At 43.5% G+C, this 13,652-nt stretch overlaps 1 protein-coding gene across 1 annotated transcript; it reads left to right on the forward strand.

Annotated features, from left to right (window-relative positions):
• The first annotated feature begins 179 nt into the window (after window positions 1-179).
• Window positions 180-13,433, forward strand: LOC145348750 (cryptic protein-like). Its single transcript, XM_080196862.1, has 6 exons — window positions 180-202; window positions 321-373; window positions 490-711; window positions 6,737-6,851; window positions 8,035-8,141; window positions 13,012-13,433. The coding sequence occupies exons 1-6, from the start codon at window positions 180-182 to the stop codon at window positions 13,176-13,178; spliced, it is 687 nt and encodes a 228-aa protein (XP_080052988.1). The 3' UTR covers window positions 13,179-13,433.
• The last annotated feature ends 219 nt before the right edge of the window (window positions 13,434-13,652 follow it).

Below are 13,652 nucleotides of genomic sequence, written 5' to 3' on the forward strand. Positions count from 1 at the left end.
GTGAAGGAGGTGGACCGACTGCACTCCAGCTTCAGTTGCAGAATAGTCAGAAAGAGCCCAGACTGGGGAGATCAGCCACTCCTACCGACTTCTCTCCAAAACACACACAGCTCCGCCAAAGTGAAGTGTTGGTTGGATTTGAAACAGCGGGAGGAATTTCTACCTGGGAGGGAGGGGAAATGCAATTTGGAAGAATCTCTCGGTAAGTTTGCTGGAAGTATTGCTGGAGTGGGGGTCAAATTTGCCAAGTTTCGAACTTTCGATGGAATTAATCGGCGTTTCTTTTTTTTTCTTTTTTAACATTATTTTTAATTCTGAAGACTCCTCTCCACGGTGCTGTTCACCTTGCAGGCGGCGAGGGTTGGGGCTGCTGGTAAGTGATGAATACCAACCAGATCGTTTGATACAACTTGCTACATCTGGAATCTTCATATACCATAGAACTGGCCTGGCCCTGGTCAAATCTAATTGAAATATAGAATTGTGAAGGTGAAATCGATCTCTTGTTGTCGGTCCGGGAATACCCAGCCGTTTCTGTTTGGTCAGTTTCAGGTTGTGAAGGTCAGGATTGTGAAGAGAAGGACACTGCAGAAGCCGCCGTTCAGAAACCGGCGGAGAAAGCCCGGGGCTCGGCACTGAGCCACTTCCACCAGTTTAACAGACAGGCTGCAGGCGGCGGAGCGATCATCCCATTCATAGGGCTGACTGACAGTAAGAGCAGATTGAGTATCCATTTGTACTGTTACAGTGTTACAACATTGTGAGAGTGGTTGTCAGCTACTAACGTTCATATTTAGTAAATAATGGCAACTTCTCTGCTGTAGAATGTTTTTGAAAGATAAACAGTTGGAAGCAAAGCTGTACAATATTTGGCCTGAAATCGTAAACTTGACCCGAGTTCGGCAGCCCGCAATGAATTAAATCTTCAATAATCTCTCCTCAGTTTTTTAATCCCTATCTAAACAAATCAGTCTTTGCTGAGTAAACACGCCACGCTCATTTGCTTTTATTGCCACCCAATCAAGGACTACCCCTGCTGGGCCGGGGAAGTTTGGAGAGCAACTTTCGGGACAAAAACTGTTAATAATCATAGCTTCATCTCTGCATAGACATTTGTAAAGAAAGGAACTTGTTTGCATCGTTCAGTTCCCCAAAAGGACAAAATGCATTCCTAAATGTATGGATTTATTCCGTCTATTAAAGGTCTCGTTTGATTTTAGGCTATTGCACAACAGGGGGGCACCGGAGCTCTTGAAATTATCCACTTCTTGACAACTTGCTGCATCTGGAGTCTTCATGTACCACGCCATAGAACTGGTCTGGCCCTGGTCAAATCTAATTGAAACACAGAGTGATCCCGGTAGCTGGTGTTGCTATTCGTTTGGAATTTTTTCACCAAATGAGTTCATTGTGAGGAAACAGGAGGCTCTGCTTGTCTCAGAGGGTCGTTCATGCCCTAAGGACATCTCCGAAGCATCTTGCAGCCAATGAAATACGTTTGAAGTGTCATCGCTGTTTTAATGTAGGGAATTGCTAGCTGCTACAAACATCAATGAGACACGTGATCATGCAATCTCGAAGCAATCAAATTATATACCTTAATAAATAGAAACTAGAAGCAGGAATAGGCCATTCAGGCCTTCCAGCCTGCTCCACCTGTCATTTTGATCATGGCTGATCATCCAATTCAATATCCTGATCTCGCACCCCCCACCCCTCATATGGCTTGATCCCTTTAGTCCCAAAAGCTATATCCAATTTCTTCCTGAAATCAGACGTTTTGGGCTCAACTACTTTCTGTTGTAGTGAATTCTGCACATTCACTTGTGACAGATATTGTTAAAAATATTTTCAGAATAATTTCCACATTTGAAAAGGTTTCCTACAAACTATCATGTACGAGTTTGCACAAAGCCGCTGGTGATCTCGAAGCACGGAACTCATCATTATCAATGAAATGAATGAATTGTTTCACTTCATCTTCAAAAAGATTTGTCTCTGTGCCCTTCCCGTAGAATTCACTTAGGGTGGGATTTTCCTCCCCATCTGTTGAACACACCCACCGCCACTGGGAAACTCATGGCAGGGGTGACTGTATGCAGGACTGCAAGATCCCACTGGTGCAAACATCAGCAAGATTTTGGCATTAATTTCTTCCTGCAGTGGCTCTTAGCATTCCCATCCAAACCTCTGTCAAAAAGCATACAAAATAAATCATCAGTTTTCTTCAGACATTCAATTGTACTCTGCAATTATATCATTATTGTGTCACAAACAACATTGGAAAGAGAAAATCATCACTGAAACTGTCAATTTTTAAAATGATGTAATTGTTTCTAGTTTAATCAAAAGATAGCTTCCTGCATCTTGTACATTTCTCATCATGAGAAGGGCATGTATTTTTGGCTAATATTACTGCCTCTGCTTTGTTCCATTGTTATTTCAAACTTCCATGACAAAACATGTAACCTGAGGCTAACAATTCTCTACTAAGAATTTTGCTTCAGCTTTCACAGGAGAGTTTTCTGAATTTAATGTGGCTATGTCTGATAAGGTTTCCTTCATATCAACAAAGTTCATTTTCAAAGCCAAAACGGCATCTGTGCAAGCAGAACACCTTGTGTCCCACATTCTTTTGACTGTCAAATATTTTCCATTTTACTGCCCAAGCGTGATTGCAATATATTCCATCAGTCCATGGAAATGAAAAGGAAGGCACACATGCTTGAACAACGTTTTAAAAAAAGTACAACTGCTACACAGGGTTCAGCCGCAGCTTTGCAGATTAAGTTCAAGGAGTGACGGAAACATGGGATGAATAATGCACAGGGGCTCTTGCATTGTTTAATCTTGCATGACCCGAATATCTTCCTGCTGTATTTGTGGCATTATTGATACTCTCTCCATGACAATTTTTGATGTCCAAACCTTAATTTGAAATGATTTGGGAAGCTGCCCCTTTTACTTTGTCCTGATTTAACTTGAGTTTGTTTATTTGGTTTGACCTTAAAAGAGGCCAAAACAGATGTCTCCATGTACTGAGAAGTATGAGGTCATGTCTGGAAAAACAGAAGAATCGCTCTATAGCTTCACCGTTATTGGTCACATAGCTTAAAATTAGTGTTAATTGGTTCACATGACACACTGGTGTTGAATCGACTATTATGGAATAATATTTGGCATCCTTTACTTCATTAGGGAATTGGTTTGTGAGCTGCTCTGCCACTATAGGGATGAAGTTGTCGTAGACTCTGTGCATTAAAATGTTCGTCTTCCCTGAGCTACAATATTGGTAACTTTTCAAATGTCCTTTGTGAAGCTCATCAAGTTCACTGAGATATTCAAGGCAGGCTAAAAAATTTGTTGACAAAAATGTTGACAATAATTATTCATCATGTCCTCTCACAGGTAGTCCCAAAGACAGCATGGAGTATGGGGTGGTCATCAGGGGTGGGAGGAGTTGGGGAGATCAGAACTGGCTGAGTGGAGGGGTTAAGAACATAAGAAATAGGAGCAGGAGTAGGCCATCCAGCCCCTCAACATCATGGCTGATCTGAAAGTGGTTCAGTTCCTCTTACCCACCTGCTCCCCATAACCCTTAATTCCCTTATAGAACATAGAATACTACAGCATAAACAAGCACTTCGGCCCATAAGTTTCACTGATCATATCCCTACCTACCAGGCCTATCTATAACTCTCAATCCCATTAAATTCCACGTACTCATCCAGAAGCCTCTTAAAAGACTCCAATGAGTTCACCTCCACCACCACCGACAGCGGCCAATTCCACTCACCCACCACCCTCTGAGTGAGCTGATTCCACTCACCCAGCCCCCTCTCTTATTGAACATAAGAACATAAGAAATAGGAGCAGGAGTAGGCCATCTAGCCCTTCGAGCCTGCGCCGCCATTCAATAAGATCATGGCTGATCTGTCGTGGCGCAGTTCCACATTCCCGCCCTCTCCCCATAACCCTTAATCCCCTCTCTTATCAAAAACCCATCAACCCGCGTCTTAAAAATATTTAGCGAGGTAGCCTCCACCACTTCAACGGGCAGAGAATTCCAGAGATTCACCACCCTTTGAGTGAAGAAGTTCCTCCTCAACTCCGTTCTAAACCGCCCCCCCTTTATCTTGAGGCTTTGTCCCCTAGTCCTAATGTCCTATCTGAGCAGGAAGGGTCTCTCCACCTCTATCCTATCCATCCCATTCATCATCTTATACATCTCAATGAGATCTCCCCTCATTCTTCTAAACTCTAACGAGTACAAGCCTAATTTATTCAGCCTCTCCTCATAGCTCAACTCCGGTATCAGCCTAGTAAACTTCCTCTGCACTCCCTCCAAGGCCAAAATATCCTTGCGTAAGTGCGGCGACCAAAACTGCACACAGTACTCCAGCTGCGGCCTCACCAATGCCCTATACAGCTGCAGCAAGACCTCCCTACTTTTATATTCAATCCCCCTCAGATCAGATATCTATCTACCTGTGACTTAAACATATTCAACGAGGTAACCTCCACCTCTTCAATGGGCAGAGAATTCCAGAGATTCACTACCCTCTGAGAGAAGAAGTTCCTCCTCAACTCTGTTCTAAACTGACTCCCCCTTATTTTGAGGCTGTGTCCTCTAGTTCTTATTTCCTTTCTAAGTGGAAAAAATTTCTCTGCCTCTACCCTATCTTATATGTCTCTATAAGATCACCCCTCAGCCTTCTAAAGTCCAACGAGTACAGGCCCAATCTACTCAATCTCTCCTCATAAACTAACCCCCTCATCTCCGGTATCAACCTGGTGAACCTTCTCTGTACTCCCTCCAAGGCCAATATATCCTTTCGCAAATGCGGGGACCAAAATTGCATACAGTACTCTAGTTGCGGCCTCACCAGTACCCTGTACAGTTGCAGCAAGACCCCCCTGCTTTTATATTCCATCCCCCTCGTGATAAAGGCCAACATTCCATTTGCCTTCTTGATCACCTGCTGCACCTGCAGACTGGGTTTTTGTGATTCATGCACAAGGACCCCCAGGTTCCTCTGCACAGTAGTATGTTGTAATTTTTCACCATTTAAATAATAGTCCACTTTACTATTATTCCTTCCAAAGTGGATAACCTCACACTTGCCAACGTTATACTCCATCTGCCAGATCCTCGCCCACTCACTCAGCCTATCCAAATCTCTCTGCAGACTTTCCATGTCCTCCATGCAATTTGCTTTCCCATTCATCTTTGTGTCATCAGCAAACTTTGTTACCCTACACTCGGTCCCGTCCTCCAGATCGTCTAGTTAGGCAGCGACACATTGTGGCTGGCCCAGGGTGCTCCGGGAGACCAGGTAGAAGGAGGTTGTCGAAGGCCAGTGATCTGAGGGGCAATGTGAGGTCGTTGTGCACACATTGTGGCCCATTCAGCACTGTGTTTCTGGCCACTCAGACAGTAATAAGCCCCGCACCCTGATTTCCAGAATGAATCCCGCTAGGGCACTCTGTGATGCACAGTGTATCGAAGATTCATTCTGGAAATCACGCTTAAAAAGAAACAAGAAGAGTTACTTCCATTTTCTTGCATGTTGGGAACTTAGAATTTTTTGGGGAGAATCCCAACCACCTTCAATATTGCATTGAAATACGCATTTGGATTATGTCTTCAGGTATCTTGGAATGGGCCTTGAACCCACAACATTCTGACTTAGAGATAAGAGTGAGACTATTGAGCCATGACTCTCACCAAAGAGTTCTTTAGAAATTTTCAGATCAACAAAATTTAAACAGCGAGTGAGAAACAGGAGTATAAATAGAACTAAATTATGTGTGCTTTGGGTACCAGGATATTAGTGACTGTAGGCTACACTTACATGGGCCATCATTTGAACTAAATTGTCTGATTCGCCAACGTTAAATTTTCATCATGACATCTTTACAATTTTTATGCTCATCGTTTCTTCCTCTTTAAGGTAGTCACTGGCCCCAATTGCCAGTCTTAATATTGGTTTATTTGACCATGCAAAGCATCCTGTTCTCATTCTGCTTTCACAGATGTGTTTTCATCAGCTTCACCAGATGTTGATTGGCATGTTTTCTCCATCTGTTCAATCCAGTGCTCTGGGGCAATTTGTAACAACCCTTCAATGCATTGATGCCACTCTCCTGTCATCTGAACCAAACAAGTGTCAATTTGACAGTATCTGTAACCTGTATGCCTCAGTTCTACATTGTATTTACCAACACAGCCTCTGGGTTCAATCTTAAATGGCAAGTGTTTTCATAACTATGATATATACACACATATACAAACTGTTGCTAAAGCCTCTAAAAGAAATCTTACATCTGTGTTAGTTTTACCGAGTATCTAAACTATCCACCTCAAATATTAAGATAAAGGACTATCTAGTTTAGTTTTATATTTCAAATGATTTTGATGGCAGAGTAGTTAGCACTGCTGCCTCATAGCGCCTGGGCCCTGGGTTCAGTTCCCAGCTTGGGTCACTGTCTATGTGGAGTTTGCGTGTTCTCCGTGTGTCTATCTGGGTTTCCTCCAGGTGCTCTGGTTTTCTCCCACAGACTGAAAGACATGCTGGTTAGGTGCATTGGCCATGCTAAATTCTCCCTCAGTGTACCCGAACAGGCACCGAAGTGTGGCGACTAAGGGATTTTCACAGTGAGTTCATTGCAGTGCGACTTGTGACAATAATAAATAAAGTTTAACTCTGAACTCTATGTATTTCTCTTTCTCCAGGTAGCAGGTTGAACAGGAATTGTTGTCAAAATGGGGGCACGTGTGTACTTGGCAGTTTCTGTGTTTGCCCTAAACACTTCCTGGGGAGAAACTGCGAATATGATGAACGCATTAGGTGAGATAAGTTATGTTGTTTGGATTTAAGAATTGCAAATCATCTCTGTTTCTCACGGCTGAAGTTTGAGTGAGTTACACAGAGCAGGAAGGCAGCAAATTAGTTCCCTGACTGTATTGAATTAGTTGATTTTTGTGGATGTAGTCAATGAAGTGTTACAATTATTAGTGGAGTTCTAGGTTATGAAAATAGAAACTCTAACCAAAGTTCTCATCCCTGATACCTATTCAATGACCACAACCACAATCATTTACTGCTGGTACAGATTTCGATGCCAAGTGAGGAACATACGAATGGGTTTATCTGGCTGACCCCAGAGTTTAGAAACAAAAAACACGCTGCTACCTTATATAGGATAGTGCCTCTACCTCATAGCTAAGCTGGCCAAACTCTCTCTGCCCAATAGACCTCTCACTGAGATCCATTGGGCCTTCTAGAGATTGATTGCAGTCCTGGCAGCACCCGCTACTGAGTCCTCAGTGCTGTCAGGACTGCTGGACTGGATTGGCCAGCAGTTTTTGAGGGCAGAACCTTCTCCTCAGTGAGGGGTGGAAGTGCCACTGTTAGCCAATTTAGTCCACCTGCAGCCCCTAAAATATTGCACTTGGTGCAATCTTACTGATCTTACTTCATTTATTCTCCATGCAAATGAAACATAAAATGTTCTAATAGTGGTAAGTTTATCATAAAAGCACACTTTTGGAATGCATATTGATTTATAACATTAATATTACCAACTGCCTCTAACTAATCTAAGATTTTGTCAATAGCCTGGTTGGATGGCCCAGTGGATAATGGCTATAGACTTGAATTTCCAGGTTTGAACTGAGTTTTCTGATCGTCATAACCAGAGCTATTTGCCTCACCCTGCTATCTGACAGATTCTGTATTAAATAGCATATGTGTTTGTCTGCTGAATTGAAGATTATGCTCTGGTATGATGCTTGCTGACAATTGCTCTTTTAGCTTATGTATTAAGATTGCTGAATGGGTAAGGCAGCCTAGGACTACCCTGGGCACGAATCATACTGCAGCAGAAAGCAGTCTTCAGGAAAGAAGGAGAGGAAAATGGATGGGAGAAAATGAGTTAACATCTTAAATTCTGAGACGTAGCCATTAACCTGTATCTAATAGTTACATAGAGTTGGTTTATCCTGAACAATCTCCTTTTTACCTTTGACAGGAACTGTGGCAATATTCCTGAGGGAGCATGGATACCCAAAAATTGTACTTGGTGCAGATGCAGCTATGGGATTTTGCACTGTATTCAGGGATCTGAAGATGACTGTGGTAAGGAATATTCAATGTTTTGTGACTTGGATCTTATAAAAAATTCAGTATAAAGCCCTGTAGTTGTGGCAATAATACATATTACCGCAGTAAACGATCACCAGTGCCTCATGAAATGATCAAAATCAAGCCATCAGTCTTCATCAATAACTGGGAGACCGTAAGATAAATGAGCAGAATTCAGTCCATCGAGTCTGCTCTGCCATTTAATCATGACTGAACATAAGAACATAAGAAATAGGAGCAGGAGTAGGCCATCTAGCCCTTCGAGCCTGCCCCGCCATTCAATAAGATCATGGCTGATCTGAAGTGGCTCAGTTCCGCTTTCCTGCTTTCTCCCCATAACCCTTAATTCCCCTGTCTATCAAAAACCTATCTACCCGTGACTTAAATATATTTAGTGAGGTAGCCTCCACCACTTCAACGGGCAGAGAATTCCAGAGATTCACCACGCTTTGAGTGAAGAAGTTCCTCCTCAACTCTGATCTAAACTGTCCCCCCCTTATCTTGAGGCTGTGTCCTCTAGTCCTGCTATCCTTTCTAAGCGGGAAGAATCTCTCTACCTCTACCCTATCCATCCCTTTCATTATCTTATACGTCTCTATAAGGTCCCCCCTCATTCTTCTAAACTCCAACGAGTACAGACCCAGTCTATTTAGCCTCTCTTCATAGTCCAACCCCCTCATCTCCGGTATCAGCCTAGTGAACCTCCTCTGCACTCCCTCCAAGGCCAATATATCCTTCCGCAAGTGCGGTGACCAAAACTGCACACAGTACTCCAGCTGCGGCCTTACCAGTACCCTGTACAGTTGCAGCAAGACCCCCCTACTTTTATATTCTATCCCCCTCGCTATAAAGGCCAGCATACCATTCGCCTTCTTGATCACCTGCTGCACCTGCAGACTGGGTTTTTGCAACTCATGCACAAGGACCCTCAGATCCCTCTGCACCGTAGCATGCTGCAGCTTTTCGCCTTCATTATCTTATACGTCTCTATAAGATCCCCCCTCATCCTTCTAAACTCCAACGAGTACAGAGCCAGTCTATTTAGTCTCTCTTCACAGTCCAACCCCCTCATCTCCGTTATCAGCCTAGTGAACCTCCTCTGCACTCCCTCCAAGGCCAAAATATCCTTGCACAAGTGCAGCGACCAAAACTGCACACAGTACTCCAGCTGCAGCCTCACCAGTGCCCTGTACAGTTGCAGCAAGACCTCCCTACTTTTATATTCTATCCCCTTCGCTATAAAAGCCAGCATCCCATTCGTCTTCTTGATCACCTGCTGCACCTGCAGACTGGGTTTTTGCGACTCATGCACAAGGACCCCCAGGTCCCTCTGCACCGTAGCATGCTGCAGCTTTTCGCCCTTTGGATAGTAATCCCTCCTACTATTATTTCTGCCAAAGTGGATAACCTCACACTTGCTAACATTGTACTCCATCTGCCAGGTCCTCGCCCACTCGCTCAGCCTATCCAGATCCCTCTGCAGACTTTTCACACCCTCCGCACAATTTGCTTTTCCACTCATCTTTGTGTCATCAGCAAATTTCGACACGCTACACTCAACCCCCTCCTCCAAATCATCTATATAAATGGTAAATAGCTGAGGCCCCAGCACCGATCCCTGCGGCACTCCACTACTTACCAACCACCAATCAGAATAGCACCCATTGATACCAACTCTCTGCTTCCTATTAGACAGCCAATCCTCTATCCATGCTAACACCTTACCCCCAACTCCGTGCACCCTAACCTTCTGTAGCAACCTTTTATGAGGCACCTTATCAAACGCCTTTTGGAAATCTAAAAACACCACATCCACCAACTGATATGATTCTCATCCCCGTTCTGCCATAAGACCATAAGATAGAGGAGCAGAATTATGGGAATTTCTCACTGCATAAAAACTGAAAGGTTAATATGATTATAAAGCTGGCTGGTCCTAGCGAACAAATGGAAGAGCCGTCAATAGTAAAAGAAAACTTAGGCTTTGGCCTTGTTATTCATCAAATCAGCCTCACCATCGAGGGAAATATTAATATTAGAGGAAGTCCATTGAAATGAGGATGATCCTGGAATGAAGGTGTTTGTCTATAATGAGCAGCTGTGTAAACAAATTGGATTGATTCGAGATGAGAGTAAGATTAAAATGTAATCTGATTGAGTTGTTAACATAATGAAAAGAATTCACATGGTAGAGAGGTTTGATCCTTCTCCTGGCCAGAATGCAGAACAAAGGGTATACTTCCAAGTATCCATGTTGAGGAATCTCACCAACTATCATCCCAGAAAATCTCAAGCAGCACACTGCTGGCATGTATAGCTCATATTTTAATATAAACTATAAAATTTTCACTCTAATTTTAAGCCATATAGAGCATTAGTCATATGGAATGCACTGGCCATAGGCCCACTGATGCAGAATTGAAAGAAGATAGATACTTACCTGACCATAAAGATATCAACGGAGAGTTGGGATTTGAAAAGCTGCAAATCACCTTTCTAAATTTAGCTGTACCTTATCTGGAGAAATGTGCTTCTTGGTCTTTTGGCTAACATTAATCATAGGATCAAGCTTAAGATCAGGCATAATGCTTGCTCTTGTCAGGTTGGATCTAGTACGTCTCTCTTGTGGGGACCATGAATTGGATTCAGTTTGAATTTTAATTGGTTTTTGGAGCAAGCAAGGAGATGGATTAAGGGCTGCCCCATCCACTTTGTGCATTGGCTTTGTAACTCTGAGAAAGGACTCTTTTTTTAAAGGAGTAATTTCAAATTGCTTCTCAAAAATTAGATGAATACTCCATTACCATGAATTCTGCACTATGTGGATCTTAACATTTTCTATTTTAAATTTCTTAAATCAATTATTCACTTTCAATATCCTGATATAAAACATATGAACCAATGAAATAGGAGCAGAAGTAGGCCATTTGGCCCCTCAAGCGTGCTCAGCCATCCAATAAAATTATGGCTCATCCGTTTGTGTTTTGAATTCCACATTCTCATCTATCCCTGATGATCTTTGATTCCCTTGCTTAACAAGAATCTATTTACCTCCACCTTAAAAATACTACATGACCTTACCTCCATCACCTTCAGGGTTAGAGACTTCCAAAGTACAAAACCTCAGAGAAAAACATGTTCCTTATCTCTGCACTATGAGTGTGATCACTAAATATAAAACAGTGCCCCCTCGCCTGGCTCACCCACAAGAGGAAACATCCTTTCTACATCCACCTTGTTGAGAGTGTTGAGGATCTTATATACTTCAATCAAGTCACCCCTCATTCTTCTAAACACCAGTGGAAACAAGCCCAGCGTGTCCAACCTTAGCTCATAAGACAACACATTCATTCCAGACATCAATCTAATAAACGCCTCCGAACCATTCCAATGCATTTAAATCTTTCCTTAATAAGGAGACCAAAATTGAACACAGTATTCAAGATGTGGGGGGGGCAATTCTCCCAACCCCACTGTGCTGTCGAACAGCGCAGCAGGCTGGGAGAGATCAGTAGAAGCACTTTTGCGGGCTTCCCGCTGGGCGCCAAGGTCTCCATGAGTCTCTATGCTAAGATTTCCAGAGTAATCAGCTCCGCAACAGAAACCAGCATAGAGTTGATTACCATATAGAAATTGGGTTTCACTATCATTAACAGGCCCTGGACTGAAGTCTTTGGGCCCATTAGTGTCTCCTCCCCTCCTCCCCAACTCCTGGCCAGGAGTGATTCTCTCCCGCAGGGTTTAAAACTGCTCTCTGCTAATGTAGAACAGGTGGTCCAACCCCTCTGAAGGGAAGAAAGGCTATTGAGGCCCAAAAGAGATTGGGGGTAAGGGGTTTGCCCGTTGAGCAGTGGCAGCCTGGCCTCTGGCGCAGCCCAAAGGGCAAACTAGCAAATTGGTTAATCCAAGATGAGGGTGGGGCCTACTGGGGGGCCATCGGTGAGGGTGGGAGGTCCTGCTGTCACTCTGCACAGGGATCGCAGGCAGAGCGAGGGAGAATGGTAATCGGGGTTTGGGGGACAGGGTGGAGGGAGCAAGTGCTGCTGGGGTGCGGTAGGGAGGATTGGATATCGGGGCTGGTCATTAGAAGAATGAGGGGAGATTTGATAGAGGTATATAAGATTTTGATGGGTACAGATGAAGTGAATGCAAGCAGGCTTTTTCCACTGAGGCTAGGGGAGAAAAAAACCAGAGGGCTTGGGTTAAGGGTGAAAGGAGAAAAGTTTAAAGGGAATATTGAGGGGGCTTCTTCACGCAGACAGTGGTGGCAGTGTGGAATGAACTGCCAGATAAAGTGGTAAATGCGGGGTCACTTTTAACATTTAAGAAAAACTTGGACAGGTTCATGGATGAGAGGGGTGTGGAGGGATATGGTTCTAGTGCAGGTCAGTGGAACCAGGCAAAAAATGGTTCGGCACAGACAAGAAGGGCCAAAAGGCCTGTTTCTGAGCTGTAATTTTCTATGGTTCTAAGTGAGAGGTTGGGGAGAAGGGGCTGGCCTGGGGAGGGGGGGAACATTGGACTTGCCCAGGCAGGCCAGTGATCAAGGGGTGGGGGATTCACAAGACCAGGGATTGGTGGTGGTGGTGGTGGTGGGGGGGGGGGGGGGGGCGGGGGGGGGGGGGGGGTGCGGGCGCGGGCATGGTTGTGGGGCTGGCCAGCAATTGGGCTGGAATTCATTCTGTTGGAAAAACCTTTCTCAGCATTCCTTATCATCTCCTGAACTGAGGGTCAAAGCCTTTCAATAAAAAGAGTAAGAAACCCAGAGATGTAGTGCCACTTTTATGAGTCTTGTTTGTTAGCCTTACTGTCCTCCAATAATCAATTCCCATGTGCTTAACCTTTCACTTCCTTTATACTGCAGATATTAAAACAGACGTAAAAGATCTCAGTAATTACCAGTTACTCTCAGATGGCTCTCAGCTGCTACCAATGAGATATCTGCTGCTGCCAGGGATATTCCTCACCATTGTATCATTTGGACTATTACCTCACAATGTATGTGCACTGCCAGCTGGAAACACGCTGTAGTATGTTTCGTTATGTTCTGGGCAAATGCAGGGATTTTATTCAAGCCTGTGAGAAGATACTGTGAGTTAATGTGCAAAATCGATTTGTGGTTTAATTTTCCAATACATTTAATCATGAAATAAGAATTTGCAAGCAGGAAGGGGGTCTGCTTTTATGTAGGCCACAAAAATCATATATCATAGTTGATGAGTTGGTAGCTGGACCAAAAATGGGCAAGTAAGGGAGCGTTGCAATGATACATCACACAATATTGCATTGGCCAGATTACAAGTGCCTTAGTTTGGTGTGAGTGGTATCACTATTTTTCTAGTTTTATTGTTCAAGGATGTAACCTGTTAAACTGTTGGAAGTTGTCTGTAAAAAAAAGATTTTTAAAATGTTATTTAAGTTGTAAATATTCCTGTTGCAAAATTGATATTTCATAATATAATATTAATAAATCTATTTATGCCTGTACATAATTCCTCTCCAATT

The sequence above is a fragment of the Carcharhinus amblyrhynchos genome, chromosome 1 (assembly GCF_965287045.1).
Source record: "Carcharhinus amblyrhynchos chromosome 1, sCarAmb.v2.hapA, whole genome shotgun sequence".
NCBI classification, from domain to species: domain Eukaryota; kingdom Metazoa; phylum Chordata; class Chondrichthyes; order Carcharhiniformes; family Carcharhinidae; genus Carcharhinus; species Carcharhinus amblyrhynchos.

Bases quoted from the DNA above. Each gene is read 5' to 3' on its own strand.
- LOC145348750 (XM_080196862.1), top strand. From the start codon at position 180: ATGCAATTTGGAAGAATCTCTCG. The intron at 712-6,736 runs GTAAGAGCAGAT...CTCTTTCTCCAG, and splicing joins ATTCATAGGGCTGACTGACA to GTAGCAGGTTGAACAGGAAT. The intron at 8,142-13,011 runs GTAAGGAATATT...TTTATACTGCAG, and splicing joins GGGATCTGAAGATGACTGTG to ATATTAAAACAGACGTAAAA.